Source organism: Aptenodytes patagonicus, chromosome 1, assembly GCF_965638725.1.
Source record: "Aptenodytes patagonicus chromosome 1, bAptPat1.pri.cur, whole genome shotgun sequence".
Classification (NCBI taxonomy): Eukaryota; Metazoa; Chordata; class Aves; order Sphenisciformes; family Spheniscidae; genus Aptenodytes; species Aptenodytes patagonicus.
Genome location: NC_134949.1, coordinates 141,803,709 through 141,826,867, shown reverse-complemented (window position 1 = coordinate 141,826,867; position 23,159 = coordinate 141,803,709). Strand labels below are relative to the sequence as shown.

General features: G+C 41.8%; 1 protein-coding gene across 4 annotated transcripts in view; it reads left to right on the top strand.

The window, feature by feature from the left end:
- The first annotated feature begins 1,452 nt into the window (after positions 1–1,452).
- The window catches only part of GLRA2 (glycine receptor alpha 2), a 129,269-nt gene continuing 107,562 nt past the window's right edge, over positions 1,453–23,159 (top strand). For 3 of the 4 annotated variants that reach the window (XM_076357267.1, XM_076357257.1, XM_076357250.1), the window contains exons 1-2: positions 1,453–1,982; positions 4,151–4,284. In XM_076357267.1, coding sequence (XP_076213382.1) covers positions 1,915–1,982; positions 4,151–4,284 — 202 coding nt within the window. In that variant the 5' untranslated portion in view covers positions 1,453–1,914. Of the gene's footprint in view, positions 1,983–4,150; positions 4,285–23,159 lie in introns of those variants that run through there. The other variant, XM_076357276.1, reaches the window with a different exon arrangement.

Here is a 23,159-nt window from a genome sequence, read left to right as displayed (position 1 = left end):
TCACCATATGTGCTTCAGAGGCGCAAGTTATTCTTCCTTCTCTTGAACAACTGACACCTCAGTGACAGCTTGGGTTTAACATGAGGACCTGTAACTGAGCAACTAAAGTTGTGGGAAGCATTGGGGAAAGGACATAGGACTGGGACTCTGGAGAACAGCAAAGCTGGGCCTCACCCCTGCTCCCTCACTGGCCACCTGCGGGGCCTCGGGTGATTGCATCCCCTGTTTCAACTCCCCACGTATAAAAAGAGAAGTATCTCCTTCCAGCGTGGCGGGGCCTGGAGATGCAAACATCCCCTAGTAAGCTGCCCGTCATTATCATCTTCTCTACACCGTGGAGAAGAGAAATAAAACCAAGTAACAATTGGAAACTATGCAATCTCCCCCCTTTGGCTTCTCCACAAACTCCCCGCAGACCACCCTCTCCTTCTCCTCACACCCACTCGGGTCTTTACGGAGTAGCTCCCAAGAGAGGGGCCAGCTCCTGTCGCGGGGGCCATCCTTCTCCGCACTCATCCTTCAGCCGCGGGGCAGCAGGGGCTCCTTCCTCCCTCTCCCCACCAAGGAAGGGGAGGTCTCCCCCCCTGCCTCGCCACAGACACCTGCGGGAAGACGGCACTTCCCTGAGGAGCGCGACACGGCGCCCTCCTGCCCGCCGCCGGGGAAGGCCGCCAGCCCGGCGGGAGGCGGCGGCGGACGGGCGAAGGCCCGCGGGCGGCGGCAGCGCCCGTCCCCGGCGGCGGGCACCGGCACCCGGGGGGAGGGCAGCGCCCCCAGCGGCGTGTGCGCACGCCCACGCACCCACGCACCCACCTCCCACCACCACACGCGCGATCCCACTGACAGAGACATCGCACACAGACGCACGCCCCACAGAGCGGCTCTCCCGCTCACAAACACACCAGGCAGATACACCCCCCACCCCCCACGCGTCCCAACACACACAGACACCCCCTCACACACAACCCCCCGCAACACACCGCCCCCCGCTCAGAAACACGCCACACCACACACCGAGGCGCACCCCCGCCTCGCAGAAACACACCGCACGCTTTCCACGCAGAAACACGCCCCCTCCCCCCGCAAACACACCCCACAGAGCCGCCCCCTCACACGCATCCCCCCCACAACCGCCCCACGCCGCGCAGGCAGCCCCCGGGCGCGCACACGCGGACACAGACGCGCGCACTCGCCGCCCCCCCCCCCCCCCCCCCCCCCCCCCCGCGCGCCGCCAGGCGCATGCGCAGCGGCGGTGGCGGAGCTGTCCGAGCGCTGAATTTACAGCGCGGTGCGCTCCCGCCTGCCTCATTCCAGCACAGGCGCTGGGGTTCCCCGCGGCCCCCGCCCGCCCCAGCCCTCCATCCCTCCCTCCATTCCTCCCTCCCTCCCTCCCTCCCTCCCCGGCAGCGCCGACGCCTCCCTGCCCAAAGAGGGGAAAAGCAGACCGACCCAGTAGCCCCACCACCGTTCATAAATACTAATTTTCAAAGCGAAAGGGGAATAAAACATACCGGCAACAGAACTGCTCTCTGCGCTATTCCCTTTTGCGTGATGCTCCTCGGGTAGTTGGGTTTCCTCTTCTGTCCCTTTCCTCTTTTTCTTTCTTTTTCTTTTTTTTCTCCCCCCCCCCCCCATCACCAAAAGCGAGGCGGGGGAACGACCAGGTCTGAGGCTTTGTCTTTTTTGTGCTGGCTGCTGGAGATGAGCCTAGGCTTGACCTGACCATGATTCCAAGGACTGGCACTTCTTTTTTACCCCCAGTTTGTAGAGATCCAGACCTTCTCTTCTTGATTGTCAAGAAAATTAAATTATTGCTGAATTTGGGAATCTAGGCAGCACCAGCTTACTTTTTCCCTGCATCTCTCTGGAATCATTTCTGGGATATTTTCCAAATCATCACAGAAAGCAGGAGGAATGAACCGGCAGCTAGTGAAAATTTTGACAACCTTGTTTGCATTTTTCTTAGAGACAAACCACTTCAGGTACGTGATACGACTCTATGTGATGATTTTTGTCAAAAGGTTGGGGAAATCATAACTATAAAGATACTACATCCCATTAGCCTAGTTTGTTTGCTATATTTGAGAGTATTTTATGTTCATTCTATATAGGCTATCCCTTTTACACTTGGAGACTCGTTGCTTGGTAACAAACACAAAATAATAATCTCAAGTTTGGGTGATTTATTTTCCATTTCTCTGATTCAAGGACATGTTTTTTTCACTGAGTATCAATATAGCTACAAACATTTTCTTCAGTTTTTTTTCTGAAATGCAAATTCTCTGCTCCCACCGGAGGTTGTTTAGGAAGTTGCTTTGGTTCCCTCCTCTTCAAGCTTTGGTAACGATTGAGACAGTTTTGTCAGGGATGTAGTTATTTGCAATTTGAGAAGCAGTCCTCTGATTTTGGGAAAACCCTGGATCAGACCAGTATTGTGCTCACTTAAAGTAGCAGTATATATGACTGTTGTTTCTATTTTTTTTTTTTTTAACATTTCATGAGCTTTTGCTTCAGCTATTGACTTTTTGTAGTAGAAAGCAAACAGGTCAGTCTTATTAACCAAAACACGATTTTGGCTGAGATTCATTATTCTACTGTACACTGCTGTGTGTCTACATATACACATATAAAGTGTTTTTGTATGAGTAATGAGGTATATATACAGTGACAGAATGAAATAGTGTTTATATTTGCGAGTCTGGGATCACAATGCAACTCATAACTAGTGGGCTCCGAATGAAAACAGAAGTAATTTGTATAGGAACATCCCAAATAAGCACACTGGATTAATTTTCCATTTTTTATTATCTTAACTGAAAGTTTTCAGTATTTAAGTGGGGAATATCATCTACTACCTATTAAAAATTAAAGATATTTTGTAATGGTACCATGTCATTGACAAAAGCAAAAAGAAGCAACCACCCTCTGTAAATGGAACCTGGAAAAATGCAGGGAATTACATGACGAGAATTTACTATCACCTTGCCTTTTAACAATTCTGGTGGTTTTGTAAAGGGATAAAGGATTTGATATTTGCTTCTCATTTCAGATGCTCACATGTATATTGAATTTGTTTATACTTGTGTATAGATGCACAAAAAACCCCCACGAAATACTCCTGAAACTGAGTGGTTCCCTTCAGGCAAATATTTAAACAGAGAGTGGTTAAGAAGACACGGTTATAGAATTACTTTTAATATAGTTCAAGGATTATGTTGAAACATAGATACAATGAAATTGGTTATTTAAGAATCAAGATAATCCTTTATGATGAAATCTGTGCCTCTACACACCAAACGACCATTTCATTCTAGTTTCTTTTTCCCTAGGGAACAACCATGGGGAACTCCTAAATTCTCTTTATCTGCAATATTTAATGTGCTTGCAGTGTGTAATATGCTATGCACACAGTGTTTCACATGCATGATATGGTACCAGAAGTTTGCTCTTAAATCTTGAAAACAGAGGTGTGTTCCAAGAGCTTGCATATAAATACCAGCTGGTGATAATACTGATAAATTTTATTACTCAATGTTCATTGGTAAAAAAACCCTAAGATCAGATGTGACTGACTCTGGAACCCTTTTTGTCATGTTGGGTAAGAATCCAGACTTTCACTAGCATGATTTAAATCTTTGGTGGGTAGCATCTGTAAAAAACATTTTTTTTGCATCTATATCCTTCCCAACATTAACAAAACCAATATTTTTCAGTGTTGCTTGGTGAGTGTTGTCAGCTCTTCTTTGGAAGTTTAAGACCACCTTAAACCAGTGTTAACATATAGTTTTAACAGCATACATGTAATTAAAGCAATGATATGAAATAGGATATCAAAGTCCCTGTAAGATTGCTCTACACATTAAGATGAAGAGTAAATTGAATCTTCTAAAGTCTTAAAGCTGTAATAAATTTCTTTTTAAAGCTGAAGTTTTTTTTCTGAATAGCAAATTGTGTCCATGCATTCTACCTTAAGCTCATTTTTATTTCTAGAATAAAGTTTTCAGATGAAAAAAAGACTATATTTTTCTATAAAAATATTAATTGTTACATTCACTGAATTGAGACAATTTTATTTAAAGCTATAATTTCTCCATGACTTGAATACAATACAAGCTAAATATTAGCTAATGGTGGCTAATAATTTATTTAGGACGACTTTCTGTAAAGAACATGATTCAAGATCTGGAAAATCCCCCTCACAGACCCTGTCTCCTTCAGATTTTTTGGACAAATTGATGGGAAGGACATCGGGGTATGATGCTAGAATCAGACCAAATTTTAAAGGTAAGTTTTTTTAAGACTTCTGATAAATTAATTGATTATGTTTTGGACAAATTATAGGTTTGAGGGTTTTAACTCTGGGTTCTGATTCTCTTTTCAATAACTTCAGTTTTCCAGTGTGATAGTGCCATGGAGATCAGTTGATCCATGGAGAGGACTAGGAGAACAGTGTAGGTAATAAGGGTCCAGAGCTTAAAAACCCTCTTTTCACATGACAATAACATTTAGCTGTTAGAGGTTGCTTCTGAAGACCTTACTAATTCCACATAGTAAACAGGATTCCAGGTTCCACACTAAAAGCAATTGAGATGACTTGTTCCTGAAATTTTTAAGCCATGAAGACAATATCTTTAACACTTCCGTGCTGAGCTGTTGTCTTCTTTATAGCAGTGTCTGAAGAAAAGGTCTATACTTTTGTTCAACTTGAAGAAAGTAAAACCTTCTTCCCCCAAGTAGGGAGATAGGACTCAAGGTATGCACACAGCAGATTTTATCCTGTGAATGTTGACTGAATAATAAGAACCAATTTCTCAGGATCGCTACAAAATATAAAAACCATACTCTGTTTGTCACTTCCATGACTCCCTCCTTTTCTTCCAAAATTTGGACTGAGTTGTAGAGAGTCACCACCACCATTCCAGCATAAAGAAGGCTGTGGACTGGAGGCTTCTTTTGCAACCGTTACCATTCACAGCAAGTTTTCCTTGCTGTAGTCCTGTAAATCCCTATGGAAGTGAGCACAGAACGTTTTGTAGCTTTGAATGAAAGGAGTTGGGAGAGAAGCTCTCATTGCAAATATTTAACATTTCTGGAGGGCCCTATACCTCCACCAAAACTGGCTCTTCTATGCCAATTTAAAGCTCAGAATGTGGTTTTACTTTGAAAACTGATAAAATGCTTCCTTCCTTAATAAATCTGATGCCAATGTACATTTGCACTCATATCTATCGCCTTTGGTCACCAAAATGCATGTTTTCCTGTATTGAGCCTTGTTAGCAGTGCTGTGAAAGTTGATAATGACTGGAAAAAACAATCACTTCTTAGCCAGTGAATGAACTGTAGGAAAGAAGCAGCTCACATATCAATGAGAAAAGTGTTTAATTAAATTTAGATCACAGATCAGTTTCTTCTCTCTGTACCACGTGCAAATTACAAGATTTGGAATAACATGCCTTATTTGACTGCTTCCTGTGCCTGAGTGAGGAGGAACCTAGTATGGCTTTCAGATACAAAGGTTTGAAAGCTGACAAGTTAAAAAAACTCTAGTCAGGGAATTCTTATGTTTTAATTTCAGAATAGTTTTCAAGGTGCTTATTGAGTGCCTGGAGTCCACATTAGCTTGTAGTAAGTAATATTACATTAGGCTCTCACATCCATTTTGTGTGTTATCATGAGTATCGGCAAAGTTTTAGAGAATGCAAATGAAGGCAGAAACTGCCTGAACTGAGCAAAGTAGCAATCATTAAGAACTTATTCCTGTCCTTTATATGGGAGGGACACCAAAAGAAGACTTCTGCTTCATCTCTTGTAGCTCAGATAAAACCAGGAATAGTAGCAGTCCCTGTACATAGGACAACGTAAAGACAGCTCTTTATTGCTCCCCAGTGTCTAAAACCATTTAATGAAAAACACAGGAGGAGTCAGATTCACAGCTTTGCTCTCCACACATTCAAGCGGGTAGAGCAGGTATGGTGTGCACGACGTTATATGGTGCATGCTGAGCTGTTTAACAGACACTGCTCCCCTCCAAGTCCCATGGTTTGTTTGTGTTCCCAAAGTGAAGCTGCTGCCTGATGACACCTATGAACCCTTCATGGCAAAGAATCTGCCATTTCTTATTTTTGATTTTTATTTTTTTATTAAGTCACTCTCCAGAGCAGGATGGTACTTTGCAGCAGTTTGAACTGATAAACAGATCTTCAGCATTTTTTCATAACTTCACATCTCTGAGCTCTCCTGGAGCTCTCAGTCTTCTGGCGAGGGGTTTGAAAGGTTTTCTTGTTCCTTGCTATGTTTCTTTGAAGGGTATTTTGTATCTCAGAGTTCAGAACTAGAGAGTTAAGTCATGCAGTTTTGAACTTCACATCACCAGTCAAAACCTTGTCAGCTGATAACCATTTTTATTAGTCAATATGATGCACACCCATGTTCTAGTTGCCCGTCTTGTTAACTTTTTTAAAAAATTGAAAATACTTATTGTTCTATATTTCCTATTTTTTCCTTTTAAAGAATAAGAAGTACAGCTGCAAAGAGGTAAAAATAAATTTATCTTGCATAGAGTTAAGTATTATAAAGATATTTTTTGTACTGAGTCTTTATTGTGACCATAATACAAATTGTTTCAGCTTCTAACATTCATTAATCTGTTTGAGATCTTTTTGGGGATATGGGCTATTGTACAATACTGATATCCTAAATCATATAAATGGATGGGTGTATGAAATGTTGAATGATTACCTAATTTATAACACCTTTTGTATTTTAAGGCAAGAACTTTTAAGCATAAAAGAGGTCTGCAGGAACAATGGTTTAAACTAGGGATCTACTATCTGGCTTTGCATGTAGTCTGGGGTTAATATTTCTTTCCTGTGTTTAACAAAGATGTTGTGGATCAAGGTGGTTGTGCCACTACTCATGCATTTGTCTAGCTTTGTCCGCTTTAGACCAGTTGCATAGGTTTCTCCTAGTCTACCGTAGGCATTTTAAAATATCAGAAAAGTCTGATTTCATGGAAAGGCAACTGAGTAGAACCCATTTATCTTATACCACTGATTATACAATAATTAAATATACTTTTATGACTAGTCCGAATGACTGGAAAACAGCAGCTATTTGATTGATTTGTGGAATAAAGGCTCCACATTCTAAAGACAGAGGAAAATGCTACTTACTGCAACAGGGTATTTTATCCAGGTAAAGCATTTCATCATTAGTTACTGCTTTTCTCTAACTTGCTTTTGTGAATTAGAAAATTCAGGAAGATAGTGGGAGAGCAACAGGTGAATATATAAATGTTTAGACATCACAACAGGTTTTTGGGTTGTGGGGGTTTTTTTACAGCAGTACTGTATACTGAAAGATCCTTTCTTTTTTGTATCTTTGTCTTATACAATCATTTGAAAGCAGAGGAGCAGATTTCTGGTTCTTCTTGACACACCAAGTGGTCAGATACAAAATGACCAGGCACTGAGAGGGACTGTCTCCTTAATGAACAGCCAGAGAGAAGTGCCAGAGTGACAGCTCTCAAAATTGCCTTCCTTTAATCACTGTCAGATACTTAATGCATACTTTTTCATCTTACGCTTATCTTTTATTGAATTTGAATAGGCTAATAATTTGTGTAAGGACACAGAGGGGAATACTTTTAAATGTAAATATGAAGACTGCAATCTAATACTAATTGAAGTCCCCGAGAGTCTTTCTGTTGACAACAAACATACGCTCGTGGTCCTATGAGTTGACTTGCTGTTTCTTCTTCAGTTATAACATCAGTTGAGCATGGTTTCTGTAAAATAATAAAAAGTGAAACCTGCATGATGTACTTTTTACCTGATTAATATTAATGGTATTTTTTTTAATGGTAAAAACCAACAACAACAAATCAGAGTGATGTCTTGTACTTTCTCCACTGCTCACTTTGCTTTCCTCAACAAAACCAGAAATAGCAGCGTAGGGCACCTGTGTTATAAAACTGGCCAAGAAAGTGCTTTCTCACTGGTAGAAACCAGGGATGGTGAAGTGGTATCTTAGATTAGTGTATATTCAGCTCAGGTGCCCTCAAGATCACTGTGCAATGTGCACTGTGTGCAATGCCACAATACAAGGAATCAATCTACAACTTAATCACAACATGAGACCTGGGGCTAATGGAAAGTCAGCTTGAATTTAAAATTTCCTAGCAGGTGTTGACCTTCAGAGGTTACTAAATTGTTTCCACTTTTTAACACCTTCATCTTCTAAAACCACTTAAAATCTAAACATAAGCTAGAAATGATCGGACAGAGAAAACTATTTAACTATAGGCACTACTATGTCCTTTATGCCAAATACTTTAAGTAGTAGACCGGCTGTCATGCACTGGGTGGAGAGAAGGGGAGTTTTGTCACCAAGAGCTCCAAAAGCATGTTATCTTTTGGTATGGAAAACATTTACAATGAAGATGATAATGATTTTTTTTTGTATTGAATTTAATGTTTTAAGTGCATTCTTTCCCATTAAGTCATTATTTGCTAAAAAATATTCTGATTTTTATGGAGTTACATGGAGGCGTGCAGCTATAGTGCCCATTAATGTACACTGGATGGTGCAATGCAGTGTAATTAACTTGCTCAAAAGCCGCTGTTTCTGAACTCAGAGAAGTCTTGTTAGAGGGATGCGGTTTGGGGGTGTAGTGACTATAGTTGTAAAAGATTAGTCTGTGATTACAGCGGTGTAATTTCGTTTTCATGCTGAGTCAGTGGGTTTATATCTGAATAATAAACACATGGACTAAGTAATTTACTGAAAATTAGCTTGACAACTGTTATAGGAAATGGCTTATGCATTTTAACTCCTTGGCAGCAAGGGTCATTTTTTCCCATATGTTCAAGCCCATTGCTTACTTATTGGGTCCCTGAGTTGGCCAGTAATGAAATGTTTTAAAAAGCACGAATGGAAACCACTGAATGACATTCAAGGGTGAAATTAATGGCATCAGGCTTAATAAATAAAGGCAGCTTCTATGTGCATGTTAAGAAGAGGCACTGTCTCCAGAAGTTGACCTTAATCCAGACATGACACTTCACAATAAATACCTGCTGGATAAACAACCTGTAAATACATATAAAAGTTGAAAAGCATACCTGAGAAAGGCTGTGAGGCTGCAGTGATTTGTTCTCCAGCAGCTAACAACCTTCCCAAAGCCAGACTTCAGTTGCTAACAGCTGCTGGCCATGAAATCAGATGTAGTGAGTATCCTGTACTGGGCTATTTTCCACACAGTTTGAGCCTCAAAGAGCCATGGCCGATGGAGACTCAAATCCCATTCAGGCATGACAGCATGTAGTAAGGAAGTGCACGCTACCGGTGCATTCCCATTGTAGGGCATGGGCTGAAGGTTCATTGTAGGAGGAGGGAGGCTATGTGGCCAGTTTTTGGATGTGGCCAGGCCATTGCACTCCCTAAATATAGCTTGCTTGAGGTGTGCAAGTATGCATTATTAGAGAGGTACGCTTCTCGTTTATTTTCCGCCTTGAAACACATCTACAACTTTACACTGCTTTCAGATGAAGCTGTGTACCCACATCTCACTACACAGTTAGATGCTGCACGAGGATCCTTACCTCGGGTTTGTTTGGTTTTGTTTAATTTTTCTTCAACTACAAAAATGTAGCTAAGGAAATGATGTTCAGCCCCTGCCCTAGGTATGCATGTTTTCATGCAGAAACCTTTTTACCGCAATTACACAAGGATCTTTTAAATTGTGTTTCTTTTAAATTTGCTGGTAAAGAGGGCTATGGAACTTGTCCTTCTGCCCATCTTTCTTTGATTTCAGGTTCTTTTCCAGAGCATGAGTAGGCTGAGGGAGTTGCATGGCCAGTTATGTCTAGGCTTCCAGACAAATGGGGCCAGACAGCAAGCTCAAGCAGCTCCCCTGATTATCTATGCTGCTTAGCTGTTTGCTCATTCCCTGCATCTCCTTCTGAGCTTCCTGCAGCCAGCTCCCTCCAAAGCAAGTCAGAAAGGCTGCAAGCTTGCAGCAGTGTAAGCACAAGCCAACCAGTGTTGCATGGCATCCAAGCTGAGGATCTCTCCCTGGTCTTCTTTTATATTTAGAAGGTTAGCCACAGTGATTCATATCATATTGGTGTGTTGCCTTTATTCAGAACTAGTGATTTAATTAAGAGATATCAATGGATTTGGCAGTTGTCATGGAATATTGGTCTGCTGCTGCATAAACTGCCAAGGGAATTTATGAAAAACAAATGTCAAAGCAGAGCCAAAGATCTTTGATATCAAAGCAGGAGACACTATTGTTCTGATCGTGTTCTAATTTAATTGTATTGTTTTCATTACATCCAGTGTCATGTTTAGATTTATATTTTCTAAACAGTTGAAGCCAATGCCTTAGGGTCAGTCATTAAGCATCTTGTTGGGTTTCGGCTGTTTTAGAAAACATGCAATTTAAATATAGAATATATAAAAACATGTACACTTAATTTATTATAAATATACACATTTTCAAACTGCAAATCTATTACATGCAGTGATATAGCAACTAGGAATATGTATACATAAAGCAGAAATATGCAGGTTTTTTAGATAGACTCATTACCTTTTTTTTCCCCTCTGGAAATGTGAATATAAGTCTCTGATTAAGTCATCAGAAAATGTATGTTTGATGGTTCAGCTTCCAAATACGCATTTCACGATCTTTCACACAAATGAGTGATTTTAACAGCCTGAAGAGAAGAGCCCCCAAAATGATGCAGACAGAGTGGTACAGGGTCTGACACAGCTCTAAGGTAAAGGTTACACAATGTCTGGCATAAATAGTGACCTGCCAATGTCATAAACACCAAGTCCATGGTTAAAATTCAAAATTTAGAGAAATATAAAGGCTGTGATTCTGGAAAGCATGCAAGATCTGAGCAGTGTAGTTCATGAGAGAGAAGGGCCTTTCACCAAGCATTCAGTTACTTGTAAGGGATAAATGAGAACAGTCTAGTGGCTTATCTGAACTGTGCCAGCTACCAGCAGTCCTCAGGTATTGCAAGGGCATGAAGACACATTGATTACTCCTTATGCCTCAGCTATATGTCAGCAGCTGGGAAGAGTGGAAGCATAAAGGCTTGATGAGCCAATAAAAGAAGGAAGCTTTTAAAACAGGACTTAGACGGAATATAAGCCCACAAACAAACAAAACCCCCTGGAAATCCCCCATCCACCTGCTGTGTAAAGCTGGCAGTGCATTACTGTTTTATTTTAAAGCTCCTCAGATTCTCTCAGTGCCCAGAATTGCCCCAGGCGGCCTCGCTTAGCACCCACCTTACTCCTTAGCCAAATCCAGGCTCTCTGATGAGGCACTGCTCCACCTCCGTCTCCCTGTAGGGACCAGGTATCTCAGAGCCTGCCTTATATTCCACAGGAAAGGGATTCCTCTCAGGGTGGATCTGTGATCACTTAAAAAAACCAAACACCAACACAAAACAGTGTCTGGGTGGCCTGCCTTCCTCTACAGTATATAGATTTTGGGTCCAGTTTCCCCCCAGCTTAAAACATTCAGTATCTGATCCAAAGGACTATAAATGATTCTGAGTGGCCCATTTTGCAGCAAATAATTCAAATTTCACTAAGCCAGGGAGATAATATAAGGGGAACATGGCTTTTCAACCTTGTAATGTAGCTGCTTGTCTGAAAGGGGAGAGCCTTTACTCTTGACCATTTTAATATGATGCACAGAAGTGACTGTTGTAGCCGTTACCCCTTAGGGGCAGCTGATATAACTGTTACAGAAAAAGTTGTCAGGACAGGGATTGGAAGCCAGCACTTCTCTCACTCTTCCTGATAATTGCCTGAACGACTAAGATACAATTGTGTGTGAGTGCACTTTCTCTCTCTCCCACAACTTGCTGGGTTCAGTAGGCTATCCACACCTATTAAATATTTTTAAAAGTGATGATAGCTGCACTTTAGGATGAATCCTTTCCCCCCTGAATAGGAGACAGTGAGAGATTTCCCACCCCAGTTCCCAAGATACCCACAGCCTTGTAGCCTAGGACCCTTCAATCTGAGGCAGGCTTAGAACATCCTAGAAAGGACTCTTTCTGCATGAAATCTCTTGACATTTTATTATGGGCCGCAAAGCTGGCTGTGTTTTAGAAGGAAAGAAGGAAATTCTTGAATGCTTTTTCAAAGGAAGGTTGTATGTGTTGACTTGGTGGAAAATGATCTGAGCTGTGGATCCTGAGTGAGGTACTTCAACCTTGCTGAGAAGCAGGGTTTCAGGAAGGCCCCCAAAGAGCCTATTGCAAATTATTTGCTCTCTGCAAATGGTGACCCACTGTGCTGAAGCATCATGCTCTGCCCATGGACTGTATGAGGCCCTTAAGGTTCCTCCACAAGGGTGTGGGTGTTACGCTCCAAAGTGTCACACACTGCAACTGCTTCTATCTGTCATGGGGCTGAGATTTTTTTGGCTATAGCAAACAGCGGGCTCTCCAGGGAAGCACAGTAGTGGTATGATGCTCTCCTCTGAAAGCTAATAACCCCTACCTGTGTGTTTCTGTGTCTCCAAAGCCCAGGACTGCATGGAAGCAACTGGGCACATCGACTAGCTGAATTGTGGGCACGTTCCCTTAAAGAATAGTAACTGATAGTCAATTGATACACAGGGCATGAACAAAATCATTCTTCCTCCATCCTGGGAACACATCTATGTGTTATCTCCCTCACTTTTGTACTTGGGGAAATATAGATGAAAAGAGGCTAAGTGCTTTCCTTAAACCAGCATAGTTAGTCAGGGAAAACCTAGGATTAAAATTTACCAGGTCCATACTCATTATGTTAGGCTGCCTCTAATGACTACGTTCCCAATGCGTGCTCTCTTTATGTCTTCGTCTTAGGCTATAGAACTGTCTTATCAGGACTACTCTTTCTTCTTGTGCTGTTTACTATGTTTAATAAAGCATTAGTCCTAAATAATAAATAAAATAACAGTAACACTTTGGCCGGAATGCTGCTATAAACTCACACTGCAATTTAAAGCAGTTGTTGAAGAGATGCATGCAGGTTACATGCATGGGACCAAACCAGAAGCGTATGTAAAAACTTTGTTTTTACCAGATGTGAAAGTAGCCTATTGCCTATGCATAAACACATGCACATACTCTCCCCCATGCCAAACTAAAATGCAGATGTGGCCACTCCACATAAGGGTTTCAGACTGCAGCAATTTTCCTTTCCAGGCAGTGATATCCCATCAGATGGAGCAGTCTCAGGTGTTAAAAGCCTTTGGTCAGTCTGGTTATAAGAGCCATCCTAAAAATAACTATCTGGGAGGATTTTGCAGCTTTTTGGCTCTATACTCCTGAGAATAATTTTGCAGCTCTTTGACTCCATACCCCTGAGAATTTTGGTTTTGTCACACTTCTGAGGTGTGTTTTGTGTGGGGTAAAGCACACACAATCTGTTAAAAACAGATTTTAACTCTTTTTTTTCCTAATAAAATAAAAACTTTGACTTATCAAAGTTATAAATAATTAGGGACAGATTCAATTCAGGCCAATAAGCTCCTCAGTGTGGACATAGTCTCATTTGGATGACTTTGTGGAAGACTCCTACTCAGCATGACTATTGGTCGTAGAAACCAGAAAAAGACCATAAGCCCTGACCCTGCAACATGCTTTATGTCAGCAGAGCTCTGAGCCTATGTGAAATCCATGTGATGCTCCTGTCAGCAAGGTAGTGAGCATCCTGCATCAAAGAGCTGATAATTTCCTTACAACAGGTGGTTTGTTATCGATAAAAAAGTAAGCCAGCAACCCAGTCAGTTTATAAGATGCTTATTTTCTAGGCTGGTGAAGAGTTCTCATTCCCTCTCCCATTATTCCAGCCATGTTATACATAGGAAGAACTGATGACTGAAAAAATTGCTGGTGAAAGACACCCAGGAAGTGCCTTAAGGATGTGTTGGAGTTAAAAGACAGATCTTTTTTGGCATTCAGGATGTGAGAGATGACATAGGAGATTCCCAAAGGGAGAGGGGATGTGTGAAGGGGAGGGGATAGGAGACTGAACTAAACATGCAACAGATGAGCTGATGGGAGCATTGAAGCTGAGTCAGGAGGGAGGAATTAATTTCAAAGTAATATTCTGCACAGATTGTATGGAAATGAGTTGAACTATAAGGAGGTAAAAAAATGGGAAGTTCCAAATAGCTGAAAGGTTTGAAAATAGAAGGAAAATTTTATTTTATTAGTGCTAGATGTGGTGAGTATATGGGTCTGTGTGTCTCTGACCAGTTGCAGATTGTGTACCAGCTCCTGACCATTTCTGTTGTCATTTGTCCCTATGCCTGAGCCATCTCTTTTCTCTACATACCATTGTTCACCTGCGTCCCATGTACCATTTGGCGTATAATTCCCTAGCAGCCATAAATCAATGTCTGATCAGTAATGTTAGTCGCCCAAACTGCTCTTTTTCTTCAAGTCCTGCATATGCCTTCTGACAGTAAAGCAAGGAACATTATAGAGAAATTAAAGGAAAAACTGGCAGAATTGTGAAATAAAGTGAATGTCCAAGCTCAGAGGAACAAAAAAAAAGGAATTAAAATCGATTCTGAGACCTCTCTGTTGCCACAGAAGGAGGTATTGACCAAGCCCTGTATTTGAGACTGTACCTATTGACTCTTATAACTGAGCTTCCATTAATTTCTGCAACACAAGATCAAAATCACAGAGAAGGAACAAAATAAGAAATATTTAGAGAGAAAGGAACAAAGTACCCTTTTTTTTTTTTAAAATAAATCTTTTGAGGTGAGTATGCTGAGCAGAATGATGCAGTTCATTCTGACTGAAAATAGAATCCTAGACTGGTTGACAACATTTCGATATTATTATTAATACTTTTTTTTTTCATTAAGTAGATCTTCCCTCCTGCCTTCTCTTCTCAGTGAACATTTTTTACCTTGTGGTTCCATGCGATCTCTTAGATGAGTTGGCTACACTGACCTCGTAAAACATTATTAAAAATATTATTACTCAGGAGGAGTTTGACTGACCTTATGCTGGAGTGCAGATTTCATGACTAGAGATGTAATACCATCTTCTATTTAACGACATTCAGGAGTGTCCCAGGCCTCTGCACACATTATGCAGTTCACATGCCGACCTGCAGCAAAGAGATCTGTCTTCATTAATGCAAAGCAACCGAGCAGTTTCTCAGAATCAGGTGCAAGGAACATCTCTGCTACCTGCTCCCAGTGAGGCCGAGAGCCTCTGCCTTTCCATTTGCTCACTTCAGTGAGCACTGTTTTGCGATAAGAAAAGAAGTAGGTGTCATAAGAAAAGCAAACAATTCAATTTCCCCAAATACTACCCATTGCTTTATTGCGCTGGAAGAAGGAAGGCTTCAGAAAGAGATGCCTTGCAGTGAGGTGCTTGTCATGACTTGGAATGGATATATTTGAAAGAAGAGTAGAGAGCTCAGAGAAAAAAAAATAGTTTAATGGACATATGAAGAATTGACACATTTATTTGAATATTTTCAAAGTTGACATAAGTACTAAGTAACTTTGCACTATAGGCTTCTAGTTCCAATGGGAAGTTTCCGGATGTAAGATTTCTGATTCACTGTTTTTTAGATTTATTTCCACAGACTCATTCGCACATGGAAGGCTTTAGCTCTGGGACTGGCTGCACTCAGTCACAAGTGTGACTGAGGCTTGTGTAGAAATATCTGAGTTAGCTTTCAAGTAATTTGCTCAGAGGTGTTCTGCACCACACTGAGATGATACAGAGCTCAGCACAAGCTATAATGCCTGAGGTTAATGGCCTCCAGTGAATTCCAGCCTGCCATGACTACATCAGTAGCAGCCCTCAAACTACCTATGTGAAAGCCAGTTCCAGTGCATTTATACAATCCGTTGTGACTGCTCTGGCTATATATTCTTTGTAGACTAGCTCAGGTTAGCTGGGTAAATCAGGAGCATGTCAACTGTTGAAAGGGCTTTTCATTTCTGAGCTCCTGGTTTGTGGAGTGAAATAAAATAGTGCCGGAAAATTGTTCTTGTGCAGTGTCTGTTAGATAACCTATGTGGAAATATCCCACTGCACCCCAGAGCTGACAGTAATACATGTTTCTGTTATCAGCCTCAGCAGAAAGAGGCAGGGAAGAATGAACACATCATATGGACTATCCTGTAATGCCAAATGCAGAACTGAAGAGGTTTTGTAGTGTGAGACTTACGTTCCTTTTCCAGAGCTGGGTCTGTGGACAAAGGCATTCACTGAATGTGAAGCATGCTAATCCAACAATTTTCACAAACACTTTAAGGCACAAAAAAGTTCATCTCAGCAGGGATTTTCCTTCCGTGAAACATTGATAGGATTTTACCAACATGACTCCTGTTACATTCAGCAACAGTCCCACAGCTGAAAACTCACATACCACTTCAGAAATTGATTTCTCACTGTATGACCTCAGACTATGTCAATGTATATATATAGATGGCTCTAGCTGTACTTACTCCAGAGACATTTTCTTTCTGTGACTCATTCTATAATCACCTGCATCTGACAATCACTGGAGTATTTGTCTTGTGAGGTCACAGTGGTATTTTGCTGAGAAGAGCTTTCAATTTTGGAATGTCACATGCCCTTTTTATATCCAGGTCATGTCATAAGGCCGTATTTTTGCTCAGATGTTTTCTCAAGTTAACCAAGTGAAGGGAGGCAGCTTAAATCTTGATGTAAGAGAAGAGTTCTTTTGATGCCGTTTTGTTTATTTATATTTGTGTGTGTGCCTGCATGTGCACTTCTGGAAATAGGCAGCTGGAACTAGGGAAAAATTGGACTTTCCTCTATCTGTAATGCTTTCCTGCTGACTCCATTCAACGTTGCGTCTATCTCTCACCTGCTTTGGGTAGGGCATGTTGTGTCTCCTTCAGTCTGTAAACACCATTGCCATAAGTGGCATTGCTGACATATATCCCTCAGATACTTGGTAGTATTTGGACCCAGTGATATCAGTGGGAATGAGAGTCCGGAAAAGGATTTAGACACCTAAATATCTCTGCAGGTCTTGCTCTGGCTCTGTAAGTGCCTTTGTGGCTTTTAGCCTTATTCTGTTGATCATAAATGTATATTGATATCACAGAATATGATTCTGAGTCTCAGATGCAACAGTAAGCACCCAAAACTGTTGCCACATTCCCACCAGGAGATATGGCATTCTCAGCAAGCTAAGTTATTATATATGACAGATGAACTTTCAGAGGATGTTGGTTTTAGCTTGATGAAGCAGAACAATAATTTTGTCTTTATTTGATTTTTCCAGCAAATTGCATTAGTGCAAAGTACCATACAATTGCTGTTTTTCAGAGGTTCCTGAGATCTCTGCCCTTGTGGGGTTTTTTTTGGCATTTGGAAATTTTTTTGTTTGTTTGTTTAGTAGGTAGAATTGTCATCAATGAATAATAAAAGTGACATAAGCATAGTAATTTCTGTGTTACATTGGATTGTGGTGTATACTTCTAAAGAAGAAGGAATTATCTGTTTACTGGGCACGATTATACTTAGGGAGTCAGGGTGATGGACTCCACAGAAATCCCATAGAAAGACAAGCTCATAAATGAAAGACATCACTCCCCAACAAGAAATGTTACCTTGATTTGTAAGCCTTAGCGTAACTATGTTGTCCCGGTGTCATTCATTTTGCCTCCTGTGATTGATACATTTCCCTTGCTGTTAACACTCTAATGAGGTGATGATGTTTAAATGGAGGAAAACATTGGTTTTTCCCAAAGGCAGAATGGTAGGAAAAGAGAGAAGGCTTACCTAGGTACTGGAAATAAGACTACCTGTGGTTTACCTCCTGCTTTCTTACTAGAACGTTAAGCAAACTTTTTAAATCATATGAATTTTCTCATCAGGGGTTAGGCTATACATCATACAGATCCTTGAAAACAAGTGTGCAAGCTGCACTGCTTCTGGAGTAGCTGCAGGATCCCTGTGGCTCAGAGGAACTTTTCTAGTGCATTAAAGCTGCCTTTCTCTCCCTGGTCCAATATCCATGGTCCCTGGCTACAGGACAAGCTGAGCTGCCTTTGATAGCACTTCTCCTGTCCTTACCCTGCCTGCCTCACTCTGAGCAGGGAGGAAGCTGGGAGGATAAACAACTTGCTCCTGCCTAATGACCACGGCCAGCTGAGGTGTCACAGCAGTAGTTCAGCCTTGCTGTCTGATTTACAGGGATGCGCCTACAGAGCCATGAAGAGATGCATTGGCAAGCTCGTGAAGTGGTAAATCAGGTACTGTAGTACTGCAGCTGCAAAAGCAGAGCCCTCCATGGAGGTTAGCTCTGTTTTAGGTCTCATGAGGACTGTGCTGGACATTGGAGACTGTTCAGTTTGGTTGAGAAAAAATGGTTGCTAAAATCCCAGCTGCCTCCAGAACTGGCAATTAAAAAAACATCTCCAGCAAGCTCTGCTACCCTCCCCTACTGTCCTAGGATCTGTATTACCAGTGCTCAGGTCAGCATGTGGGTCTTTGTCCTGCCCTCACCCACATTTTGATCTCCTCCCTCATTTAAGCTCAAACATGAAATCCCTGCTCCACAGACGAGGGGACGCCCAGGCCCTGGTGAGATCACTGCCTCCTCACTTTGCCCCTTGGTCCTGTTCCTGGATCTCTGCTCTATCCCTACACTCTGGCGGAATTGATTTTAGTCTTTTCAAACAGTCCTGATGCTTATCCTGCTCTCTGTGGTAAGGGGAGAGGGACAGTTCAGTTCACCTTTCTCCTCTGTATATGGGACAAAATAAATCATCTGATGTGGTGAGAAAAGACTCCTTCCACTGGCACATGGGCCAAGGTCAGAAGGTGGACCAAAAAATATTACGTATAGAGAAAGACATGAGATTCTTCACAGATCTGTAAATATCTTGCCAATATTTTCACTGTCATTCCATGAGGTAGTTCTGTCCCATTTTCACTGCCATTCCATGAGGTAGTTCTGTCTCATTATCTCTCATTTTTGCTTCCACATCTCTCTGCTTTTCCCACAGTTCTCTGTGTGCGTTTGTACTGTATTTTAGTTTGCCTTACAAAATCCCTTAATAAATACACATATCAAAGAAAATTGGCAAGTGCACAGGTATCATTTTAAATCTCTTGTATGATTATAATATTCCCACTAAGGACATTTTAGCTATATGGCTGAAATTAATACGAAGGAAAAAAGGCTGCCAGATGCAGCCTGGAAACCGTACACCAAAAAGGCAGAGTTGGGATGGACATGAGAATACAGATATGATTAGTTGCAGTTAGGATGATCTCCAGGGCAAGAGTACAATAAATCTTCTAAAGAACCTACCAAATGAAGGAAGCTTTGGGGCCATGAAGAATCGATACTGAAGAATATTAAGCAAAAGCTGCAGTTAGCAGCTGGACGCAGCTCAGCGTACGTCTTTCAGCACTTGCCACTCAACATGGGGACTTCCCCATGCGTTGGGATGAATTCACCCCCACTGGCAGCTGACAAGGAAAGGATTCACTCTCTAGCCAGACGGTGGCAAAGTCACAACCACCTTTGGTACAGGAGCTAGGAGGCAATACGTCACAGCAGATTCAGGGGAATATTCAGTATCTTTAGGGTTTCTTGTGGGTAAGGTGAGCAGTTGAGTTCTGAGGACTTTCTGTAAGTGCTAAGTACCCTGAAGTCACAGGAGGTGTATGAGACATTATAATGTCAGGGCTTTTCAAAAAAGCAGTGTATTGGAGAGTCCCATCAGCTGGCGGCAGCAGCAGTGCCCTCCGGGAAGCAGGGGGGAAGGAGCTGCAGGGAACAGAAACGGTATCTTAGCTGTTTGTCAGAATACAAGACATCTACTTTCTGGTGGATTTGAGCATTAGCTACCTGTTTTGGGTTTGGTTTTTTTTTTGCCTGAGTCCTTTCAAGAAACAGACATTTTCCTTATGACTCAAAAATCACTTTGATTATCTTGAATGTTCCTGAAAAGCACCTGGACTGTTACCTTGTTGCATTGGAGGTGACAAAAGGAAAACTAAGGGGAAAAGAGGATTTCATTATAAAGTATACTTTGCTTAATTTTTTACAGGTAATGTCAACTCTTTTTAGATTTTAGGCAGTAAAGTCAAATTAAATGTTTCCATTGCCTTTGAAGAGTTTTAGATTATGTTCTCAAACTTTGGCTATACTTCATAGATGTTTACTGCTTTCAGTTTAAATGAACTATTAGATTAGAAAAATCTTATAGGATGGAGTGTGTGAAATGCTTCATGGGAAAAAGTGACGTTGTGTGCTCTCTTTAAAGTGCACTTCTTCCTTAATATGTACAACACCTATACACCCCCTCCCCACTGGAATAATATCAACAATAGACAAATAAAATCAATAAAAAAAGAATAAAAGCATTGCAAACTTCAGTGCTCAGTTAGTTATCTTTTTCTTATGTACTTCATTTGGCTTGTGTTTCCTATGCACATTTAGAAACCCCATCACTTACAGATTGACTTTGAGAGAACGTTGGACTTTTAGCTTAGAATCTGTAAATTATATGATCAAATCTTAGTTTTTAAGATCCTCTGATAAGTATCTTCCATTCTGATTTGGTTGCAAATCTTGCATTACACTTTTGATGTTTATAAACAAATCTAAATGATCAGAAAAAAATTGAATTGGTGATATCTCACCATAAAGCTCTTTCCAGAAAACTCTGAGGATGAAGAGAACGTGACCGGTTTTGCTGGCAGTACTTATGTTTACTGAGATCTTATACTATTCCACATCTACCCACAGAAGGCAAGTAAAAGATGTTATACTATTGAGTAGAGAAATGGAGGGAGATGTTTGCTTTGTTGTAAGATACAGTGCTCTAGCATGTACCTACTTAGTGTACATCTGAATTTCAGTCTGTGCTGCGGTAGTGTATTTCCTTACATAGGTAAGCATGTTTACTAGGTTCTGCTGGCACTCAGGAATTGAAAGCTGTGGTGCTCACATATGGCGGCTTTTGCAAGACAACGCCATGAGATTGAAGAAAAGTTGACAAAGAGCATGGGAAAATGCCAAGGCACTCAATGCCTCCTTCACCTCAGTCTTTACTGATAAGACTGGTCTTCAGGAATCCCATGCCCCTGAGACCTGTGGCAAAGTTCAGATCAAGGAAAACTCAGTGGAGAAGAATCAGGCTACAGAGCATTTAGACAAACTGGACACAGACAAGTCCATGGGACCACTTAGGAAGCACCCACAAGTATTGAGGGAGCTGGCTGATGGCACTGTGAGGCCATTCTTAATTATCTTTGAAAGGTCATGGCAACTGGAGGAGGTTCCTCATCATGGGAAAAAAAATGTCATTCCTATCTTCAAGAAGGACAAGGAGGAGGATCCAGGAACTACAGGCTGGCCAGCCTTACCTCAAAGCCTGGATCAAATCCTCCTTGAAGCCATTTCCAGATATGAAGGACAGGAAGATGACTGGGGGTAGTCAGCATGGATTTATGAAGGGGAAATCATTCCTGACCATGCTAATAGCCTTCTACGATGACTTGACTGGCTTCATGGATGAGGGAAGAGCAGTGGATATTGTTTAGCTGAACTTTAGCAAGATTTTTAGCACTATCTCTCACAACATCCTCATAGACAAATTATTGGAACAGGCTAGCTAAATGGACAGTGAGGTGCATGGAAACCTGGCTGAATTGCCATGCTGCAAGGGTTGTGATCAGCAATATGAAGTCCAGCTGGAGGCCAGTCACTACTGGTGTACTGCAGGGGTCGATAATGGGCCAATACTGTTTAACATCTTCATTAATTACCTGGATGATGGGACAGAGTGCACCCTCAACAAGTTTGCAGGAGATACAAGACTGGGAGGAATGGTTCATGCCCCAGAGGGATTTGCTGCCATTCAGAGGGACCTGGATAGGCTGCAGAAATGGGCCAATAGGAGCCTCACGATGTTCAGCAAGGGGACATGCAGTCCTGCACTGGGGAGGAACAATCTGGGAGATGACCAGCTGGAATGCAGCTTTGCAGTAAAGGCCATGGTGGTCCTGGTGGACACCAAGTTGAACATGAGCCGGCAATGTGCCCTTGTGGCAAAGAAGGCAAATAGCCTCCTGGGCTGCATTAGGCAGAGCATTGCCAGCAGGCTGGGGGAGGGGATCTTTCACTCTGTTCAGCACTGGTGAGTCACATCTGGAGTGCTGGGTCCAGCTCTGGTCTCCCCAGTATGAGAGAGACATGGACTTACTGGTATGCACCCAACAAAGGGTCACGAAGGTGATTAAAGGACTGGAGGGTCTGTCATACAAGAAGAGGCTGAGATTGCTGAGGCTGCTCAGCCTGGAGAAGAGAAGGTTCAGGGGGATCTTATCCATGTGCATAAATAACTGATGGGAGTAAGTAAAGAAGATGGAGCCAGATTCTTCTCAGTGGTGCCCAGTTACAGGACAAGAGGCAGTGGGCACAAACTGAAACACAGGAGGTTCCACTTAAACATAAGAAAAATCTTTTACTGTGAGGGTGACTGAGCACTGGCACAGGTTGCCCAGAGAAGCTCTGGAGTCTCCATCCTTGGAGATATTCAAAACCTGATGGGGCATGGTCCTGAGCAACTTGCTCTAGCTGACCCTGCTCTGGAACTAGATGGACGAGGGGGACTGGGTGATCTCCAGAGGTTCCTTTCAACTTCAATGATTCAGTGATTCTGTTTGTTTAGATGTAGAGAAATATGTTGGTCAAGCTGCCCAGCTAGTAGAAATATCAAGTAAAAAGGAAAAAAAATGATACCATGGAGGGAGAATAGCAGACTATTTGACTTGTTTTAGCTTGGCGTTGAAAGTGAAAACACATTTACAACATAAAAAGGAAGTGTTTTTTTAAAAACAGTTGTTGCAAAAACTGGGTTGAACAACACACTTCACTGGAATTTAAGAGCCTCAAAACACATTACTGTTGTGGTTTTTCTTCCCAAAACCAAAATATTTGTTTCCTCAAAGGTGGGTGGTCTAGCACTCAGGAAGCTGATAGTGTACTGGGTTTCACTGGGCACATTACTTTATCTTTCCATTTTTCAGAAAATAAAGTAATAATGTTTCCATCTTTTGTAAAGCAATTTCAGATCTAAATATGAAACCAAATGTAGGTATTTA